This window comes from Protopterus annectens, chromosome 11.part0 (assembly GCF_019279795.1).
Source record: "Protopterus annectens isolate FY-2018-M chromosome 11.part0, PAN1.0, whole genome shotgun sequence".
Lineage (NCBI taxonomy): Eukaryota > Metazoa > Chordata > Ceratodontiformes > Protopteridae > Protopterus > Protopterus annectens.
The window spans coordinates 1,547,846,403-1,547,868,993 of NC_056745.1; the positions used below are offsets into that span (position 1 = coordinate 1,547,846,403).

The window sequence follows — 22,591 nt, forward strand, 5'->3', positions numbered from 1 at the left end:
TTCTGAGTGTGTATTCAGGCCTACGAACTTGCATATTAAACTGACGTCTCCTCCTTCTTTAAGGCCTAAACCTCGAACCATACCTAAGAAACCGATGCGCAGGCCGCATGTGCAGGCCTCTATGCCTAAAAAACAAATAAGAATGGCTGAAGATCTTATAACTCTAATCAGGGGAAGCCAACCACCCCCCCCCCCCTTATAAGAGACCTAGGACTGAATTTGTTTATGAATCTTCTGACCAGGATTCTGATTTTTCTGATCTGGATTTATCCTTATCTACTTATGAGGATTCTGATGCAGAGGACTCGTCCCTCTGCTTCCCCTCCAGAGGATTTTTCCTTTGGTAAAACCTTGCACACTTTAAGGGAATATTTTCAGTGGGAAAGCCAGGATTTTTCTGATTCAAAAACAAGGCTTAGGGATTTCTTTCTTCTGCCTCAGCATAGGCCTTTAGCTATACCTCCTGTACTAGACATTGTTGATGCCTTTTCGGAATCTAGTTTGGCCCCTGATTCTTTGCCTCCTGTTCCCAGAAAACCTGATGGATATTATAGGGTCCCTGATTCTCACAAGTTCCTTTTTAAAAATCCTATTGCGGATCCAGAGACTATTTCACAGGGACCAAAGGACATTAAGGCTTCTACTGCTAAAAATCCTACTCCCTCTGGTAGGGACTCCAGGGCACTGGATAGATGGTGTAAGAAGGTTTACACTTTGGCAACCTTGGCCATTAGGGCCTTAAATTGTCAGTTTCATATGTTGAAGTATCAACATGTTATTGGATTGCTTAAACAGAAAATGATTCCTGACTGCTGAAAATAAATAATTAAAGGATTTAATGCATTTTGCTAAACAGGTTGGAAAATATACTTTGCAATGTGGATTTGATTCATTAGAGGCCTATGTTAAGTTGTCAATCTCGCCTTCATTCTTGCTGGATGGGTTCGGAGCCGATCCTCGGCTCCGACTCGGCACTTGCTAAGCTTGAGAACTCCTTTTACCAGCTCGAGGCAACCCTATATCCCATGATGCAAGGCGAGACTACCTTAGATCTCGTTTGCCGCTTCGCGAAGAGGTCTCTTTTGCCAGCTCAGGTGAGTTTTTCTAATTCAACAGATTAGTCAGGGATATTTCTTCCCCTTTTCCTATATTGGTTAGTTTTATTAGAGTGTATAGCTAATACTATATTTCCCACCCTATATTCCTCTTTTGGGGTAAAAGTTTAATTTTCTTTTCTGTTAGGCCTAAGCCTCCCAGTTCATTAATCCGTCAGTGTGTGTGTGTTTGGGGGTTAATTGTGTGACTCTTGTTGAGTGTGTGTGTTTTGTCTTTTCTTAGACTATGTCTAGAGAAGGAAAGGTCTCAGGCTTCAAGAAGTGTGACTCGTGCTGTCAGAAGATGTCTCTGACAGATGGTCACACTTCTTGTGTTTACTGCCTGGGGCCTTTACACCTGCAGGACTCCTGTGCTATATGCCACTCTTTTAGCCAGAGAGTCCTGCAGGAGAGGAGGAACAAGTTGATCCTCCGTGGCTTATTAAAGCCAGAAGGTTCACCGACAAAGACTGGGTCGGGTAAACCTTCCAAGCCGCCTAAGGTTCAGGCTACGGTTGTTAAGCCTTCCCCGGTGGCTCCAACTCCTTCGGAGTCGAGATCGGCTCCAGCTGGAGCCGATCTTTCTGCCTCTGAGATGGTAGTGTCTGTTCCTGCCGGCTCCGACACACAGTCTCCAGTTGCCTTGTCAGCACCGGCTGGTGCAGAGGTGTTATCCAGTATCGGAGCCGAAAAGTCTTCGGCTCCATCTGGAACAGAGAGGACGTCGGCTCCGATGGCTTCGTCCAAGAAGAGATCTCGGTCCCCTTCTCTGGAGTCGATTCGCTCGGCTCCGAGGTCTCCTCTTATCGGAACGGAGTCATCGGAGCTGATCTTCGAGATCTTCCAGGCTGTCAGACCACGATTTAGAGAGGGTGGTAAGCAGGTTGTTGAAGTCACAGGCACTAGCCCAAATGCTCCATAGCCCGTCTCAACAGACTTCGGCTATTGCTCTTCCCCTTGAACTTCCTCCTCCGACTCTCCTCCAGAGTTCAGAGCCGGAGCTTTTCGGGACAGTGACAGTGTCGGCGCCAGGGCCGATACATCCCCTTTCGGCTCCATCGTCTTAGGCTCCAATCTCCTCCATGAGACCTTCCTTGGAGGGATCTGGTCGTCGAGTTTCCCTTGTCTGCTCCGAGGGGGCTAGTGGCATCAGACCCTTGTCCGACCCCGCTCTCCCTCACGGGGCTTCGGCTTTGGTGAGCTCGGCACCGACATCGGCCTCGGAGCCTTCTGTCTCAGTGGAGCCGGGAATTCCTGTCTCTTCGGAACAGGAGTATTCTGGTCTCCCTGGGAGGGAGCCTTTGAGGTGATGAGTGTCCTGGCACCTGAGCCAGGTCAACGGTCCATTCCTTTAGCTCCTCCCTCTTCGGTGCCTGTTGATGTCTCTTTCCAGCCTGTTGCTCCCAGGCCCAGGGATCCATCGCCCCAGGTTTCCCCATTGGGAATAACTTCCTCTTCCGAGGTTTCTCCTGATTCCGCAGGAGAACCCCCGCGCAAGAGGACGTGTAAGAGGAAACACACAGACTCCCCTGAGTCTACAACATCAGATACTGACTTAGATGAGTCTGAGGGTTCCCCCCGGTCCCCCTCTGAGGATGTCTCCTTTTCAGACATCCTGGAACTCCTCAAACAGAGGGGGAACTGGCCTTCCATTGACCCCTCCGAGGATGAGTCGGTATACCTGGAGGCGTTTGGGTCCCGACCCTCCACCTCCTGGGTGTCTCTGCCTTTCGACCCACTCATGCAGGTAGTGGCTCGGAAGGTGTGGGCAGCCCCGGATTCTGTGGAACCTGTCCCCAGGAGGCCATCCAAATTTATTACGGCCCCTTCAGACAAGCAGTTTCTTTCTAAAGGCGTCTCTGTGGATGCTATGGTGGTGGCGGCGGCCACCAAGAAGGAACTTGCGGATCCTTCCGTGCCTGTCCATCCTCCTAACAAAGACTCTAGGACCATGGATAGGTATGGCAAGCGGATGTTTTCTTCAGCGACCTTTGCTATGCGTTCGCTGAACTACCTTTGTCATTTCACCAGACTTCAGAGAGACATTCTCAAGGAACTAGGTGAAGTGGTTCAGGATCCTTCAGCTGCTGGGGCTCAAGACAAGATTGCCTCACAGCTAGCAATCCTAAATTCTTTAACCAACTCCTCCATGCGGCTCATATCCTATGCGGCCGATGGAGCGAGTAGAGCCGCAGGCACAGGAGTGGCACTTAGGCGTCAGGCCCGGATGTGGCTTTGTAATTTCGCGGACCCCTTTAAGGCGTCCTTCACCAATACCCCCTTTGACGGTTCGGCTTTGTTCGGACCGCAGGTGAAGGAAACCTTGACCCGGTGTGAACAAGACGGCAAAATCCTTTCTGCCGTAGGAGTCCATTTTTCCACTCCTTCAAGACCCTATCCCAAAGGTCAGAAAGGAGGAAAAATGTGGTTCCGGAAAGCCCAAGGAGTTACGCCGGACACACGTGGTCAGTTTACCCCCAGAGGCAGAGGGGGTAACAATAACAGACGCCACCCTAGAGGCAGGGGGGGTCCCCAGAATCAGGGTAGCAGGGAGCCTCTTCCTGACAAACCCTTTCAGCATCCCTGAGGTGTTGCCCGACTGTCCACCCTTGGAGGCAGTCGGGGGAAGGATATCGCTGTACCCATTAGCCTGGCGTTCCCTCTCACAAGACATGTGGGTACAGTCAATCATATCCGAGGGTTACAAAATCCCTTTCGAAAGGTATCCCGTACCTCACCAACCCCTTCCAGACATCTCACCCGGTCAAAGGGATTTGGCAAAACAGGAGGTCTCAAAGCTCCTAGAAAAAAGAGCCGTCCAAATTGTTCCAGCAGACCAAGTAGGATCCGGCATCTACTCAAGATTCTTTTTGGTCCCCAAAAGGACGGGAGATTGGAGACCAATTTTAGACCTGAGCAATCTAAACAGATTTGTCAGAAAGGCAAGATTCCGGATGGTCACGCTTCAGTCCATTCTGCCCTTTTTGGGCAAGGACAATTGGATGTGCTCGATAGACCTTGAGGACGCATACTATCACATAAAGATGCACAGACGCTCTAGGAGGTTTCTCCGCTTTCGGCTGGGGACCAGTCATTATCAATTCAGAGCCCTGCCCTTTGGCCTCACTTCAGCCCCCAGGGTGTTTACCAAATGCATGGCAGTGGTTACGGCTCATCTGAGACGTCAAGGATTCCAGGTGTTTCCTTATTTGGATGACTGGCTCCTCTCCGCCACCACCAAGCATCAGCTTCTTCAAAGCAGAGACTACACTCTGCAGATTTGCAAAAAGTTGGGAATCTCAGTGAATTTCGAAAAATCTTCTCTGCTGCCTTGCCAATCTATCACCTTTATAGGAGCAGAACTAAACACCGTCAGTATGTTAGCCAGACTAACAAATCAGAGAATTCTGGACATCCAGAAATACGTTCGGATCATATTACTGAGCAACAAAGTCAGAGCCAGATTGGTTCTGAAGGTTCTAGGTCTTATGGCTGCAGCCATTGTACCTCTACCATTAGCTCGCTTCCACATGCGTCTTCTGCGGTGGATGTCATTCACTCAGTGGTCGTTCCAGAACCTACCCATGAGGCACGAAATTTTGGTTACACAATCGTGCAGGACTCATCTAACCTGGTGGATGTCTTCTCTGCTCCATCAGGGCCGACCATTTGTTCCCCCAACTCCGGTTGCCACAGTCACTTCGGATGCCTCTGATCGGGTGGGGGGGGCATTATCAGGGCAGGATGGTCCATGGGACTTGGCAACCCACAGAATACCATCTGCACATAAATGTCCTGGAGATGAGAGCGGTGCTTTTAACGTTGCAAGCCCTCAACGACTTTCTTCCCTCGGGGACTATTGCAGTTCAAACGGACAACATGTCTGTAGTCTGGTACATAACAAACAGGTCGGGACCAGGTCCTATCCTTTGTCGAGAAGCTCTCAGACTTTGGCAATGGGCAATCTCCTCTCATCGGTTTCTGATAGCAACGCACATCCCCGGCAGGTCCAACCTCTTAGCGGACAGACTGAGCAGAGCTATTCTCATGCCTCACGAGTGGTCTCTCAAACAATCGGTAGTGGACGAGATTTTTCAGAAGTGGGGCACCCCTTGTTGCGACCTTTTTGCTACACCCCAAAACAGCAAATGCCCGGACTTCTTCACCTTCTTTCCCCTACCAGACCATCCCCTGAGAGACTCTTACCCAGTATTGGCCCCGGGGACTTCTGTATGCCTTTCCCCCATTCCCCTTAATTCCACAGGTCATTCAGAAAGCTACCGTTTTGAGAGCCAAGTTGATTCTGGCCTCGACAAATTTGGTTTCCGTCCCTACATAGTCATCTACTGGTGCAGCCTTGGCATCTGGACCCAGTTCCGGATCATCTGATCCACCAAACGGGTCAACAGCACCGGGCCATTCGTTCTCTCAACCTCACTGCTTGGTTGCTCCGGTTCCTTCCCTAGCCAGGCTTCCTATGATCTCTGATCCTGTCAGAGATATCTTAATAGCTTCCTTAAAGTCGTCCACCAGAACGGTTTATGCTAGCAAGTGGCGACGTTTTTCCCTTTGGGTAAACTCCAGGCGCATTGATCCTTTTACTGCGCCGGTGCATTCAATTTTAGATTTTCTGGCTGAAGTTTTTCAGTCAGGATCTTCTTCATCGACAGTTAAAGTTCAACTTGCAGCAATTTCTAAATATCATGTTGGCTTGCAAGATCATAACATAATGTCGCATAGACTATGCAAAGCTTTTCTGAGAGGTGTTTTTCTCCTAAAGCCTCCAGTAAAACATCCTCCTCCACAATAGGATCTGAATTTGATGTTGGCATCCTTGATTTTACCCCCTTTCGAACCGTCTGCTTCATGCTCCTTAAAGTTGCTGACCTGGAAAACAATATTCTTAGTGGCTGTCACTTCAGCAAGGAGGGTATCTGAACTTCAAGCCCTCTGTATCCGTTCCCCATACTTAGTTTTTCACAAGGATAGGGTATCCTTGAGAACTAATCCATCTTTTCTGCCCAAAGTTGTTTCTCAGACTAATATTAATCAATCCATCGATCTACCAGTTTTTTTCCCTAATTATTCCGACAGAGCTGAACAAAAACTTCATTTTTTGGATGTCCATCGTCAACTCAGATATTATTTGCATAAAACTAAACAATTCAGGAAATCTGATCAATTATTTGTTTCCTATGCAGAAAACAGGAAAGGTCTCCCAGTGTCGAAAGTGACCTTATCCAGATGGTTGTCTTCTACCATTTCTTATGTGTATTCGCTCAGGCAAGCAACTACCCTCAAAACCGAAAGCGCATTCAACCAGGAGCCTGTCCACATCTACAGCTTTTCAGGATAGGCTACCCATTGATACCATTTGTGCAGCAGCTACTTGGGCCACTCATACCTTTGTCTCTCATTATAAATTAGATTTGGCCTCCAGGGACAAAGCCAGTTTTGGTTCCACAGTACTCGAGAGTCTGTTCCATTGAGCCACCCGGGATACAGGTGCTAGGGACGCGGTCCCATCCAGCAAGAATGAAGGCGAGATTGACAACTTAACATTTAGAAGTTATGTACCTACCATAACGTTCCATGTTAGTTGTCTTCTCTCGCCTTCTTTCTTGCGTCCCTCCCTCCTTCCCCCTGGCCTGGACAGATCTTGAAGGGCTTCTCTTTCTCAGTTTTCACTCTCCTGAGTCTTCAGCAGAAAGCGTCCATCTTTAGAATCTTTTGCCTAGTTCTTCTAGGCTAGTCTTTGCTCTTCCTTTGGGAATAGTTTTATTTAGCAGGGTGTTTTAGCTACCAAACGAGATCTGAGGTAGTCTCGCCTTGCATCATGGGATATAGGGTTGCCTCGAGCTGGTAAAAGGAGTTCTCAAGCTTAGCAAGTGCCAAGTCGGAGCCGAGGATCGGCTCCGAACCCATCCAGCAAAAAAGAAAGTGAGAGAAGACAACTAACATGGAACGTTATGGTAGATACATAACTTCTAATTTTCTTGCAGGTCTGCTGTCACACTGGTTCTGTACTCAGAAGGCATGCTTTGCTTAAGGAGCAATCTTTGCCTGATCATGTTAAAGCTAAACCGTTGGATGCTCCCTTAAATCAGGACAGTCTGTTTGGCAACAAAGTGGAGGAAGTTCTTAAAAAGATGGAAGATAAAGCTAAATCTATGCAAACTGTGTAAGATTTTTTTACAGGTTCAGCCTCCAAGATTTAGTAGGCATTGGCCCTCTTAAGAATTGGTCCTTTCTGGCCCCTTGCAGATCTTCTCAATCCAAACCCAGACACAGTAGATTTCCCAGGTTTCAGTCACAAGGTACGCACTAGATTTCCCAGGTTTCAGTTACAAGGTACGCACAAGACTAAGCAGTGGGGGGCTTCTGCACCCAAATCTGGGAGTAGTAAGACTCCTCCCTATGGAAAATTGTCTCAATGACTTGCCTTGAAAACTTCCAAGCAGTTTTCAACTGAATACTCCTTTAGGCGGAAAGATTGGTCTGCAGACCAAAAACTGGAAACTCATAACCCAGGACAAATGGGTCTTAAAATCCTGTGTCCCAAGGATACAGATTTCATTTCCACACGTTACCAACACCAAGCGGGTGGCCAGATCTACCCCCAAATCAGTGGGCAGAGGCCCAAAAGGAAGCACTTTCTCCCTTAAACATGAGGGCTATTCAGCTGCTACCAAAAGAGGAAAAGGGACAAGGTTTCTATTAAAGACTTTTCCTGGTACCCAGAAAAGACAATTCATGGCGTCCTATCCTGGACCTTTCTACTTTAAACACCTTTTTGGTGATTCCAAAATTCAAGATGCTGACTCTTCAACAAATGCTTCCTATGCTAGGCAAGGATGCTTGGTTGGCAACATTAGATTTAAAAGAAGCATACCTGCACATCCCTATCAGGGAATCTTGCAGAAGATGCCTACAATTCAAAGCAGGCTAATGCATTATCGGATGTTCTTCGTGTTTCACTGTTGCAGTCATTACATTTGGGTAATCTGCTGACTGGTTGCCCTCAGTCGGCCTGAATAACAAAGTCTTGGGTCCTGCGTCTGTTGCCATCTCCTCTTCCACGACGTCAGGGGTATAAAACATGCAGCCGATGCCATTTTATTCAGTCTTTCTTGCCGCGCAGTGCCCGAAGTAGAAGCCATTCACAAGTGCCAGTCGGACTCCTGAAATGTTCGCATTCAAGTTTCAGAACCAAAGTCTTCAAACTAAACCTAAGTACCCCGTTGGGGAAAATTTTTCTTGCTCCTCACCGATGTCCGTAAAAGTTGATAACTGCATTACTTCTGGGAAGCAAATACCTCATAAGGATTTTCATTTGTACTGTATTCCTTGCCTAGACCCGGATCACAACATGCCTTGCTGTCTGTTTTGTGCTAGATTTAACCAACGCACTATTAAGCGTCAGTATATTTTTGCTTCTAAATATTTTGGTTCAAGGTTTAATTATCCTGAAATGTTGTCTGTTGGCAATCTGACTGCCGAAGTACACAAAAAACAGAGACAGACCATCGAGGTCCAAAACTGATGACAAAGCTTCTCCTAAGCCAGTCGCTGGTACTCAGTGAGGTGCTTTCACAGCCCCAGATACCCGCTCCTTTTGAGTCGTAGGCCTATACAGAGACCCATTTGGAGTCTGGAATGCCGCACGATTCTGAGTATTGAACCCGCGGATGTCTCTTCCTTGGATGGGTCTGGAGCCGCTGAGCAGGCACCGGCTTCTGAGGGTGTTTTCAGGGCTCAACATTTATATATTAAACTGACGCCAGCCTCAAAAACAAGGTCGAAAACATCTGTCTAAAAAAACGATGCACGAGCCATGTGCTGAAGCCCCTATGCCTAAAAAACAAATGATCAAAATATTTAATTACCTTGATCAGGGGTTCCCAACCCCCCCCCCCCCCCCCCCTGCTAAGAGGCCTAGGCAAGGCACTGATTATGAATCTTCAGATCAGGTTTCCATTTCTTCTGATCAAGAATTTTCTATTCCACCCTATGAGGATTCTGATGCAGAGGAATCCATCCCCTTTGCATCTCCTCCTGAGGATTACTCTTTTGGAGAGACTTTGCATACTTTAAGGGAACATTTTCACTGGGAGAGTCAGGACTTCTCTGAATCAAAAAAGAGGCTTATGGATTTCCTTCTTCCTCAGCATAGGCCTTTGGCAATATCTCCTGTATTAGACATTGTTGTGTTTTCGGAATCAAGCATGGCTGCTGATTCCCTGCCTCTGGGTCCTAGTAAGCCAGATATTACAGGGATCCTGACTCCTACAAATTTCTATTCAGAAATACTGCTGCTGATCGTAAGACTATTTCTCAGGGTCCCAAGGGTGTAAAGGCCTCTACTGCCAAAAATCCTACCCCCTGACAGAGATTCCAGGGCGCTGGGTAGATGGGAAAAGAAGGTTTATACGTCTGCAACCTTGGCAATCAGGGTTTTAAACTGCCAGTTTCATATGCTTAAATATCAACAGCATGTTATAGGCTTACTGAAACAGAAAATAATGATTTCTGATTGTGTGGAAAATAGAGTTACAGGAATTATTGCATTCAGCAGAACAGGTTGGAAAGCATACTTTGCAATGTGGTTTTGATTCCTTGGAGGCTTCTTGTAGGGCCACCGTTACTGGATCTGTGATTAGAAGGCATGCCTGGCTCAAGGAGCAAAATCTGCCTGATCATGTTAAAGATAAATTGTTGGATGCCCCTCTGCAGCATGATACTCTGGTAATAAGGCAGAAGAGGTTTTAAAGAAAATGGAAGACAAAGCTAAATCTATGCAAACTGTAAAAGATTTCCTGCAAGTGCAGCCACCCAGGTTCAGTAGACACTGGCCTACTAAATATTGGTCCTTACCTGTGTCCAACAGAGCCACTCAAGGCAAATCCAGGTGCTCAAAAGGCTCCAGATACCGTTCACAAGGTTCTTGCAGGTCAAAGCCATGGGGTGCCTCCACCTCCAAAACTGGAGGGAACAAAGCACAACCTTACAGTAAGCAGTCTCAATGACTTTCCTCTACCATCACCAAGCACTTGCCTTTTGGCAGCCCCCTTGGGGGGAAAACTAGCACTTCATGCTCAAAATTGGCAGTTAATTACCCAGGGCAAGTGGGTATTAAACATAGTATCCTTGGGGTACAGATTTCATTACCATACTTTGCCAATTCCAAACGGATGGCCGGATCTGCCACAAAACCAGTGGGCAGAGGCCCAGTAACAAGTAATGTCCCTCATGGATATGGGGGCTATTCAACCGGTACCAGAAAAGAAAAAAAGACAAGTTTTTTTTTTAAGACTTTTCCTGGTACCCAGAAAAGACTATTTATGGCGTCCAATATTGGACTTATCTATTTTGAACACTTTCCTGGACATTCCAAAATTCAAAATGCTGACTTTACAGCTACTGCCTATGCTAGGCAGGAATGCTTGGTTAGTAACTCTAGACTTGAGGCATACCTGCATATCCCAATAAGGGAATTATGCAGAAGATATCTCTGCTTCAAAGCAGGTTTTTTGCATTACCAATTCTCTGCACTGCCCTTTGGCTTATCTACTGTGCCCAGTGTCTTTACAAAGTGCCTGGGACCTGTAATTGCATTCTGCAGACAAGCATTCAAATTTATCCTTATCTGGACGACTTTCTCATCCAAGCAGAGGACAGACACTCTTCAACATCTGGCATTTGTGAAAAGGCATCTAGCATGCCTAGGGTACACCATAAACGAAAATAAATCACAACTGGTACCCTCTCAAATAATTACATTCCTAGGTGCAAGCTTTAATACAGCTGCCCAGATGGCTTACTTTACACCAGACAAAGGCAACTGACAACAAAAACCCAGTTATCTGCAAGAGAAATTCTGCAGGCTTTTGGGTTCATGGCATCCTGCATTCTACTAATTCCATGTGCGAGACTGCATATGAGGAAACTTCAATGGTACCTAAACAGTTTATGGAGTCTACATTCACAGTCTGGAAACTATGATTCTTCTCATTCCCTGCCTACAACAGGAGTTTCATTGGTGGGCAGAGATGTCACCAAAACAAGGGACTGGCATTTACTCTACCCCCTACCATCCAAACCCCAACTACAGACGCATCAGACTATGCTTGGGGGGCCCATCTGGTGGGGAGATGCATTCAAGGCAAATGGAGCCCAAACCAAATGCATCTGCATATCAACCAGAAAGAGATGCTAGCTGTTCAGAATGCTCTGACAGCTTTCAAGGACTTGCTTCATCCAGGACAACTATTGATAAAGACCGACACCACCACAGTTATGTGGTACATAAGCAGGGGCAGTTATGTGGTACATAAGCAGGGGGGTACACATTCCTACCCCCCTTTGCAGACTAGCCATGGCCTTGGGGAACACAGCCTTGACTTACCAAATACATTTTCAAGTTCAATTCCTGCCAGGAAAACAAAATACGCTGGCAGACTACCTAAGCAGAATTCTTATGGACCCACACGAATGGAGACTGGATCCACAAATCTTCAGCATGTTAACACAGAAATGGGGGAGCCCAGACATAGATCTGTTTGCCTCTCCCCGAAATTCAGTTGGACAAGTTCTGCACAAGTACTCATCATAAAAAAGCATGGAAAGTGGATGCCCTATCTTTCAGCTGGAAAAAACTATAAGTCTATGCCTTTCCCCCTCTGCCTCTATTCTCCAAGGTCTTACTAAAAGTCAGACAGGAACAAACAAAAATTATCCTAGTTGCTCCGGACTGGCCTCGCCAGCACTGGTACCCACTTCTAAGGAATATGTCTCAACTTCCTCCATGGTACTTGCCTGAAATACCTCATCTACTGTGTCAGCAGAACAATCAAAGTCTGCACACACAGCTTCAAACTCTGAATCTTGCAGCATGGCTGATCAATTAATTATTCAAATAACACCTCTCATTAAATCTATGATGGATGTCATTTTGGAAGCCAGAAGGCCTAGTACTAGAAAATCTTGTGCTGATAAATGGAAGAGATTCTGTGCTTGGAACCAAGCACAAGGAACAGACACAGCAAAGCCCAATATTCCTCAGATTTTACAGTATCTGACTGAGATGCTTGACAAGGGCCTATCTTTTTCTTCAATAAAAATCCATGCCTCTGCCATCTCGGCTCATTACAACACAGAGCCTCCCCTGTTTTCTCATCCTCTGCTTAAACAGTATCTTAGAGGGGCCAAAAATTTAAGGCCTCCCAGAAGATCACCAACTCCTGCTTGGGACCTCAATTTTGTGCTGGAAAAATTCACCCTGCCTCCTTTTGAATCAGCAGCTACTGCGGATATAAAATTTCTATCTTGAAAAACAACTTTTCTTTTGGCAGTCACTTCAGCAAGAAGCGTTTCAGAACTGCAGGCTCTCATGGCACTGGGGCCTTTTATTATATTTTACCCGGACAGGGTGTCCCTCAGGACCAGTCCTTTTTGCCTAAGGTGGTATCCAGTGTGGTTCTTAACCAGCCCATTCATCTGCCAACATTAAACCCAAATCCGCAGAACAAGGGCGAGTGGATTCTGCATTCATTGGATGTACACAGACTCTACTTAAACAGGACCAAATCTCTAAACATCTGAGCAACTACTGGTAGCATTTGCTGCAGGGTCCGAGGGGGAAGGCTATATCAAAGCAGACTATTTCCAAGTGGATAAGCCACTTCATTTGTTTCTGCTACTTGCACCATGATAAACATGTGCCCAAGGGGATCAGATCACATTCCACCAGGGCTGCCTCTACTTCAGCCAAAGACATTCTAGAAGGTGCTACTTGGAGTTCTGTTCATACCTTCACAAAGCATCATCATGTGCTTCTCTTCTCCAAATCCAGGGCAGGCTTTGCCGCTGCAGTTCTGCAGGGCCGTATAGCCGCTCCTAATGCTGTTTAGTTCCATCCTCCCATCCATAGCTTTGGGATTCTACCCAAATGTAATGACCAGCAGTGAAACACGAAGAACATAGTACAGCTGTGTACACTCACCATAAATGTAGATGTTAGAGTGTATTCACTGTTGCAATCCGGGTTACCCACCCGCCATCCCCTTTTCTATACCTTTTCTTTCCTTCACTATACACTAAAGCCTTTGTGGTGGTTGCTTTTAGATGAAGGTAAAGTTTATGTTGCTAAAAGTGCATTTTTGTACATTTCTGTTTATATATATATTTTTTTTTTTTTTTTTTTGCTCCCCATTTGGGGGGCACCTGACATCTGGGGCAAGAAAATCTGAATAAAATGGCATCTGCTGCATGTTTTATACCCCCTGATGACCTGACGTCATAGAAGAGGAGACAGCAACAGATGCAGGACCCAAGACTTTGTTATTCAGGCCCATTGAGGGCAACCTGCCAGCAGATTACCCAAATATAATGACTGCAACAGTGAATACACTCTAACATCTACATTTATGGTAAGTGTACACAACTGTACTTTCTCTGCACTGCCCTTTGGATATCTACTGCGCCCAGGGTATTCACAAAGTGCCTAGCCCTAGTTATTGCATTTTGCGACAAAAAAAATATTCAAATATACCCATACCTGGATGATTATCTAATTCAGGCAGAAAGCCAGGACATACTTTTGAATAATCTGGCATTTGTACAAAGGATGCTGACTTCTCTGGGGTACACCATAAACGAAAAGAAATCACACCTGGTACCCTGTCAGATTGTATTCCAGGGAGCAAGCTTGAATACAACTTCCCAGATGGCTTTCCTCACGCCAGATAAACAGATTCATTTGGCAACCTACTTCAAACAAGTGACCACAAAACCCTGGTATCTGCAAGGCAAATTCTGCAAGCCTTGGGGTTCATGGCCTCCTGCATTCTTCTAATTCCATATGCAAGACTGCATATGAGGAAACGACAGTGGTATCTGAAACGCCTATGGTGTCAACACTTTCAGGATCTAGAAGCAATGTTTCCTATTATACCTTGCCTATGCCTAGAGTTCCTTTAGTGGGCAGAGGCCTGCCACCAAAACAAGGGATTAACATTCATGCTACCCCCTGCCACTCAAACCCTATCGGACACATCAGACTATGCATGGGGGGCTCACCTGGCTGGCAGGCCGACTTGAGGGCAGCCTGCCAGCAGATAACCCAAATGTAATGACTGCAACAGTGAATAAACTCTTAACATCTATATTTATGGTAAGTGTACACATCTGTACTTTCTTTTTCCTGGCAAATAAAGTTGTATGATGGCTGTCTTCTAATGTTAGATGATACTAATTTCCAGCCTACGAAGTTGTCTTTAGTAGCAAGTAGATGCGAGGTTGATGACTTGTTCCTGTCTCCATTGTACAGTGAGCAATGCAACTGCATAGAGGGAGTTTGTTAAGCTTTGATATGTTACTGCAGCTTTACTGGCTGCTCTTTAAAGGAGGATACGTTTACAGACTTTCCAGTGGATATGAGGATTCATGGAACTCTAAGCTAAGATTACCTTTAGTAGCTTTTAGTGAAGAAAAGTACAAATACTTAGTTTACTTTTTTTGCTTAGGCACTAACTTACAGTCCTAGAATCTGGAGTGTAAAAGGTAATTGTTAATATGTTAAGAATGATGCTGAATGTTGCTTTTGTATTTGGGGGTTGACATTTTATTGTTCTCTTTACAGTTACCTGGATCGGCCATGTCTTGAAACTATCAAAAGAATCAAGCTTTACAGTGAGTCTCTGGCAAGATATGGTAAAAGCCCATACCTGTATCCTTTATATGGCCTTGGAGAGCTTCCACAAGGATTTGCGAGGTAAATAATGTTCTGGAACTGTCTTTGCAGAGGTAGATCAGTAGCTGTCCTTCAGGATGAATGTTTTGTTTTAAAATGTGGGGAAGCTAATGAGGTGAGCAGACCGCTTTGAAAATGTGTTGACATACTGTCTTGTGGCTGAACGTGGACAAGTCTGGAATTTTTGAAGAGACAAGTGTCTGACTTGGCTGTTAGAGCTGACTAAGAGCCGAGCCAGAGAAGACAGTCAGAACAGTAGCTCAGTTAAAAATAACTGTGTAGAAGTTCAGAGCAAATTTAAACTATAGTTACAACCAAACAGACATTGGCATTCCCAGCAATCACTGAAATGAATGAATGATGGCAGTTTTGTTGATCACACTTCCTAACCGCTTACACCCAGCCACCCCCTTCACCATGCCCAAACTAAAGGTCCGCTGCCAATAAAAAAAAGGGAAAAATTATAAACATAGCACAAAAGTACAACACTTTTTGTATGTAGGAACAGGAATGTTGCCGTGGCTAGAAGAAAGAAATTGTATATCTGAAGTAGTTTACTTTGTTTGATCTTCAACCTGTGGGTACCGGATCCGTATCTGATCTGAGCTGGCAATGTCACAAGAATCTGCTCCAAGCTTCTCCCCCTACCCATAATACACCACCATTACCTTCCAACCCTCAGATCTCATTTGCTGCTCTTCTCAACGAATCGTGATCCCTGAGCTCCGGGTCGTGAGTAGAGTTTTTGAAGAGTCTGATTCTTTGATAGTTTCAGTGCGTCTGTTGGTAGAGTAGGTCTTCTCCCTTCCTCCCCCTCGCTGGTGCGTCGCGTTATAGTTCTAGTTCTAGGTAGTTCTGTAGTTACCCCCCCCCAGCTTTCTGTGTGCTTGTGCTTCTGTGTGTGTGGTGGGTAGTGCGTGTCGTTTGTATTTTCTTTGGCTGGTCAGCCAAAATGAGTTTTAAAAAAAATGCACAGTGTGTGGCCACAAACTCTATTACCGACAGCCAGACAGTGTTCTTTGCTTGGGTGCTGCCCATTTCTCCACAGACTGCAGTATTTGCATGGGATTTAACCTGCAAACCCTTAAAGACTGTAGAGCAAAACTTTTATGATGAATGGCCTTCTCCCTACTACGGAGGTGGCTGCCTCCAGTTCTGCTTCGGTCACATCTGTGACTGTCTCTTCTTCAGCTCCCGGCTTTGCTTCCCTTCCCAGCCTGGGACTCATCCTCCTGCCACTAGACCTGTGGAAGGAGAGCATAGAAGGGGCAGAGAGGAGAGAGAGCACAAGGCTGACAAGAGGAAGAGGTCCCCGGACCATTTGTCTCCGTCCGGGACCCCCCCCCCCAAACTTCAGACTAGGCACCGACCTGACTCCTTTCAGCTCTGATCTCCTAGGTTTTCACTGGAGCCAGAGGAGCCTAGGCCATCTTTTAGGGCTTCGGTTCTCTGATCTGCCAGGTTGGAGTCCGTTCCTTCGTCGTGTTCTGTCTACAGTCTTTCACAAGATGACATGGATGAATTGATGAGGAGATTAATTCGCACACTAATTCAGATGGGAGTCTTGCCGGCCCCCCCTCTCTCTCTCTGGAGGGGGAGCTCGCTTCCCTTTTTTACACCTATATCTCCTTCTCCGATCCGACCCCCAGTTTCTGACTGCATGAATCAGAGAGGTTCCCTAGTCAGGGGAACAGCGCCAAATGTACCTGTTTCCTCTATGCCGGCAGCTACCTGGAGTGTTTTGGATCAGAGTGGCTCTCAGAGCCGTAGTCTGGGTGTTGGATCAGAGGGGGTGGAGCTTGTTCTGTCGGTGCTGACCTTGTTGGGTCATGGCCACCTCGGTGCTCCATCTACTTTGGGCCCGGTTCTGATTCCCACGTCTGATCTGGGGAGAGTGGGTCCCTTACTAGTGTCCCAGGAAGCCCGCTCTCCTTCAGCATTCGTTGTGGAAAGGGTCCTCTCTAATGGGCCGAGACCCCTGACTATATCTTCAGACACTGCCCAGACTCCCTCTGCTTTTGGTGTGACACCTGTCATTTTACCGCAGAGACAACCCATGCTCGAGGAGCCCCAGGCAGTTTCCCTTGAGGAGTGGTTAGAGACAGTAACTGGTAATTCATTGGCCATTTTGGGTCATTTCCTGTTTTTTCCAGCCCCCTGCTATAAAGCACACTTTGGCTGGCTTTTCTGGCATTAGAGAACTTGGCATAGCTCCTCGTGGTCCCCTGCAGAGTTCCTAAGGCAGCAGAGAGCAGAAAAAGCGACTTTCCTGATTCTAAGTATTTTTTATTTTTTAAGCATTTTTATTGCTTTTTACGACCTTTTGTGCATTTCGACCACTGTTTCTGCATATATTATTGTGATATTACCTGTTTTCTCTGTTTTTCTGAGCTTAATTTGTTGACTGCACTTCTTAGCTTAAGTTTTGCTTATAAGTTAACCTACAGGCTAATACACTCAAGTGTACTAGCCTTTGATAGCATTTAGTCGAAAAACCAAGCATTTACTGTATTTTCTGTCTGTGTGTAAAAAAACTTGAAAAAAAACAAAAAAATACTTCTGCTTTCCTAACTTTCCTAGCTAGTTGTTCCAGTGATCAGATTTTGCTGATCCCTGGGCTTTGTATTTGGTTCCCGTGTTCCTCCATTTTCTTGTGTGGCCAGAGGGAAGTTTCTTTACTCAACAGTGAGAGTGGGGAGTACTGAGCTGCCTGTTTGTCCTCAGAGGAGTGGTTAGAGACAGTAACTGGTAATTCATTGGCCATTTTGGGTCATTTCCTGTTTTTTCCAGCCCCTGCTATAAAGCACGTTTTGGCGCGGAGTTGCTACAGGAGCACACAAGAGCAGCGGCAGTTAATCAAGGTTAAACTATTCGGGCTACCTAATGTCCACTCTTCAAATTTTCCCTTAAAACAGCCTTCCTTGAACTGTACTGCTGATCTAACCAGCATATTCTTTATCTAAAAAGCTCAGCTCTACTTGATTCCTAAGTAGACTATTCTCTATCTGTAAAGCCTAGCACTTGCTCCTAAAGTATTTTTTTACTTGATATAGCACTTTTATTATACATAGTACCCCACCAGCAAAAAACTCCTTTCGATCACCCACATCCCCCAGAGTCTTTTAAAGTCCTTGTCTATTCCTTCTAGCATGTCGAGGGATCAGTTGCTAGTGTCCTCTCCTGCTCAGCTGGTGAATCTGGGAATATTGAGGCAATGTTACAATTGTCTCATGTACACGGACAACCCTCTCCTTCTCCCACAAATCACAAATAAATGCGAGAGATGCAACTATATAGCCAAACTGGAGGCTGAGCTCTCTCAACATAGGACTGGTAAGACCAGACAAGAGGAGAAGGTAACCACACACACCACAAACCCAGTCTCACATAGTACTATCACAACTTCATATCATACACATAAATACACAAAGACATATTCGGAGGCTCTGATCAAAAATCTACCAAAACAGCAGAGGCCACCAAAGCAGACACCCAAACAACTGCCACCTCAGGACACAACACATGCAACACGTAGACCCCATAGTCAGTGTGCCAAACAGTCACAGCCCTCAAGGCCAAACACAATGCCAGACACACTCGTCATTGGTGACACACTGATGTCCCGCTCACCAGATTGAACAAGGAAAAGGTCACAGCAAGCTGCCTGTCTGACGCTAGAATCCGCCACATAACGCAAGCACTCAGGTCTCTCAACAGCAGGTACAAGTACGACTCTGTCATTGTCCACGCTGGTGTGAACGACCTGAGACGTACCTCCTTGGACTACATGAAAAGAGACATAGAGGAGCTCTCTGATTATGTAGCCCAGGCAGGTATGACCCTGACCTTGAGCAGTATCCTACCTTCACCAAGAATGATGCCACAATACAGAGACAAGATGATCAGCTTTAATAATTGGCTTAAACTCTGGTGTCATTCAAAGGGGATCTAATGTCTGTCTGCCTGGGATGACATGCTGGACAAGCCACGCTGCTTCGTAAGGGACGGCTTGCACCTGTCACCCCTGGGCTTCCGGATATTGGCAAAGGCTCTTGCCACCCCCATAGTGCCTTTTTTAGGCAAGGCTCAAATTCTAAACCTACCACCCTAGAACACAAAAAAGGAAAAAAAACTAAGGGTAATGCTGCTCAACGCCAGAAGTCTCAACCTCAAGATGCACGCACTCGAGACCCTTCTCAGTATGGAGAACATCGATGTCTGTGCTGTGACTGAAACCTGGTTCAAGGCTCCCGAGAGCACCCCGGCACTATCAGGCTTTACCTCATATCATGCGTTCCGGCCCCAAAATCCGGACAACACCAAGAAAGGAGGGGGGGTGTCTATATTCATCAAGAACACCCACACCTCAAGGTTGGTGGCAACGCACGATGCATCAGAGACCATCCAGGTGCAATTAACCATAGGCAAGACTGCTCTGCAATTTGTAGCATATTACAGGCCACCCTCTCAATCTCAGGAACCTCACATAGCTTTCCTGAAAACACTGGAGGGGATAAATGTATCTCCAAACACCATCATACTAGGTGATTTCAACTACCCGAATATAGACTGGGATCACTACTCAAGCCCCAACACTCTAGCCCAAAGGTTCCTAGAGTTCATAAACTCAAATGCCATGGAACAACTAGTCACCATCCCCACAAGAGGAGATAACATACTAGATCTCATCATCACGAACATGGGGTCACAATGTTCAACACCGAAGTATACCCCTCACTGGTGAGATCAGACCATAAACTAATCTCACTGGAAGTCCACATCCCGCCCCCACCTGAGATAAAAAAGACCACAGTGAAGAACTTCTCAAAAGCCGACTTCACACTTCTAAAGGCTAGTGTGGTCTCTTTTAAGGCCACCGAGACTGCGGAAACCATTACTCAAGCCGCTGAATCACTTACAAATGCCTTCTACCAGCACCTACAGGACTGCATGGATCAGGCAGTCCCAAACAAAACAAAGACTTTGTACCAAAGGCAAGCGTCCAGACTGGTGGACCCCAGCCATAAACAAGCTGTACAACAAAAGGAGGAAGCTACTACAAGATAGAGCAAAATCCTTAAAAGGGAAAACACCCTTGATCATTATAAGTAAAAAAAACTAAGATCTCTCATAAAATCATCCAAGGCAAATTTTGAGAGAAAAGTCGCTAAGGACTCGAAGGACAATTATAAGGCCTTCTTTAGCTATGTTAGAAACCTGGGAGGAAACTCCCAGATATGCTCAGAATTAGTTCAAAATGATGTAAAAATTACTGAACCTACAGACATTGCCAACATACTGGCTGACAGGTTCAGTGCAAAACCCCCCCCCTCCCCCCCAAAAGGTGAGATATCTTTATCAGAGAATTATAGCCCCCCAAACATCTCTAACGCTCAGGTGAGAACTGCTCTCTCCAAGGCAAAAAAACACAGCATCCATGGGACCAGATGGTGTCCCCAGATGTGTGCTCCACGAACTCGATGAGGAATTAAACCCACAGTTAGGGCAGCTGTTTAATCTTAGCCTCACCTTAGGATACGTGCCTAAGGAGTGGCGTACGGCAACTGTGGTCCCACTTCACAAAGGCGGTGCCTCCACCGACCTGGGAAATACTGTCCCATCAGCTTGACAAGCTTGATCTGCAATGCTATGGAGAGGATCATAATGGAACTCATAAATAAAGACATAGGAGACTTGCAGACTTTGGATCCGACCCAGTTTGGCTTTGTCAAGGGCATATCATGCCTTTTAAACCTGGTTGACTTTTTCGAAACAGTCACCAAGGCCATTGATGAGGGAAAGGCAGTCCACACAGTCTACCTCGACCTGGCAAAGGCTTTCGACACAATACCCCACTCAGGTATCATTGAAAAACTCATCAGCTTAAATGTAAACCCATACGTCACAAGATGGGTTGCAAACTGGCTAAGTGACAGAACCCACAGGGTCAGAATTGCTGGCGCCATGTCAGACTCAAAGCCTGTCACAAGTGGTATCCCACAGGGCTCAGTCCTGGGCCCTCTCCTGTTCGGCATCTACTTTTCAGAAGTACAAGCAAACACAGGAGGATTATGGCTGACAAAATTTGCAGATGACTGCAAACTGGGCGCCATAGTTGAGAACACATCTGACACAGATATCCTTCAGAAAGGTCTTATAGAAACGGATAACTGGTGCCAGAGCCATGGCCTAAAATTAAACGCCAAAAAATGCATAGTTATACCCTTCGGCAAAAACAAGGTTACCCCTAGCTACCATATAGGCGGCAACCCACTAAGCACAGAAGAGGTTATCAGGGATCTGGGTACCCAGGTGGACAGTAACCTTTCATTTGACACTCACGTTGCCAAAGTAGTTAGGAAGACCTTCTACATTGCCCACCTGATCATGAAGGGATTCACATCTAGATCAAGGGAAGTCATCGTCCCCCTGTACTCATCCCTCATCAGGCCAATGATTGAGTACAATGCCCCATTCGGAATGTATCTGACACGACACCTGCAGCAACTGGAAAAGCCCCAAAAGTTCCTCACCAAAAGGATAAAGGGTCTCAAAAATATGTCCTATGCTGCCCGACTGAAGGAACTTCAGCTCTATTCAGTCGCTTACCGTTTGCTCAGAGGTGACCTGTGCCTGACATACAAGGCCATGTCCAACCCAGAATTGATTAACATGCTTCACCTCAAAAAATCTAGATCCCTCAGAACTACAAGGGCGGGAGACTTAAACCTTGACATGGTTATTAATAGGACGTGCTGGAGGGACAGATTCATCACCCAGAGACTCCCTATGCTGTGGAACAAAATCCCGGTACATGTGAGGCAGAGCACCTCGCTGGCTTTGTTCAAGAGAAATTTTGACCAATGGATGGGAGATCGCAGATATACCCCAGGGATTATCTCAGTGTCACTGCTTGACAGAGGCACAGCAAAATAATGGGCATAGTATCCTCCAAACTAAAGGGGTGGCGAAAGCGGGCTAGGCTTATAAATGCCCTTGGGCAGATAGCCTAGTATGAACCTATGAACAACAGGTGGTTTGCAGTTCCACGACGGTGAGCCCCACTGGAGAGGTTCTTCACAAGCGTACATCCAAGAGGAGGCACTTGGACTCCTCTCAGGAGTTCTCACTGATGATACTGATTTGGATGATGGGGAAGGTTCCCCCAGATCACCTCCCGAGGATGGCTTCTTTGGAGACATCATGGAAATATTGCACCAGCGGGGAGGTTGATCCACCCCAAAACCTTCCTGGGACGAATCTGTGTTCCTGGAGGCCTTTGGCACGGGCCCGTCTACTTCCTGGGTCCACATCCCCCCCTCGGATCCATTAGTGGACTTTGTCACCTCGCGGGCTTGGAAGGAACCAGACACCGTGGAACCAATCCCAAAGCACCCGGATAAAATCTCAAGCCCCCCCCCCTGGGTCCGGCGTTTCCATGAGGTGTCATGCCTGGCTCAGGTTGTCATTTCACAGAACCCTTCAAGGTGTCTTTTGTGAATGCCCCTTATTGATGGTTCTTCCCTCTTTGGAAAGACTGGCATGACACCTTGTTCCAGAGTGAGAAAGATGGGAAGACGCTGTCTGGTGTTGGAATCCGATTCTGGAACCCTCTAAGATCCTTTTCCCAGAATCAGCAAGGGCAAAAGATGATGTGGTTCCGGAAGTCTCAGTATTCCCGTGACACTTGGGGTCCCTTCTTCCACTAGAGGCCGAGGGGGACAGGACGGACACCGGCCCAGAGGCA

At 46.5% G+C, this 22,591-nt stretch overlaps 1 protein-coding gene across 1 annotated transcript in view; it reads left to right on the plus strand.

Annotated features, from left to right (window-relative positions):
- Positions 1 to 22,591, plus strand: part of GDI2 (GDP dissociation inhibitor 2) — a 771,636-nt gene that overhangs the window by 260,412 nt on the left and 488,633 nt on the right. The window contains 1 exon segment of the mRNA XM_044088823.1: positions 14,734 to 14,865. Within this exon segment, the coding sequence (XP_043944758.1) occupies positions 14,734 to 14,865 (132 nt within the window).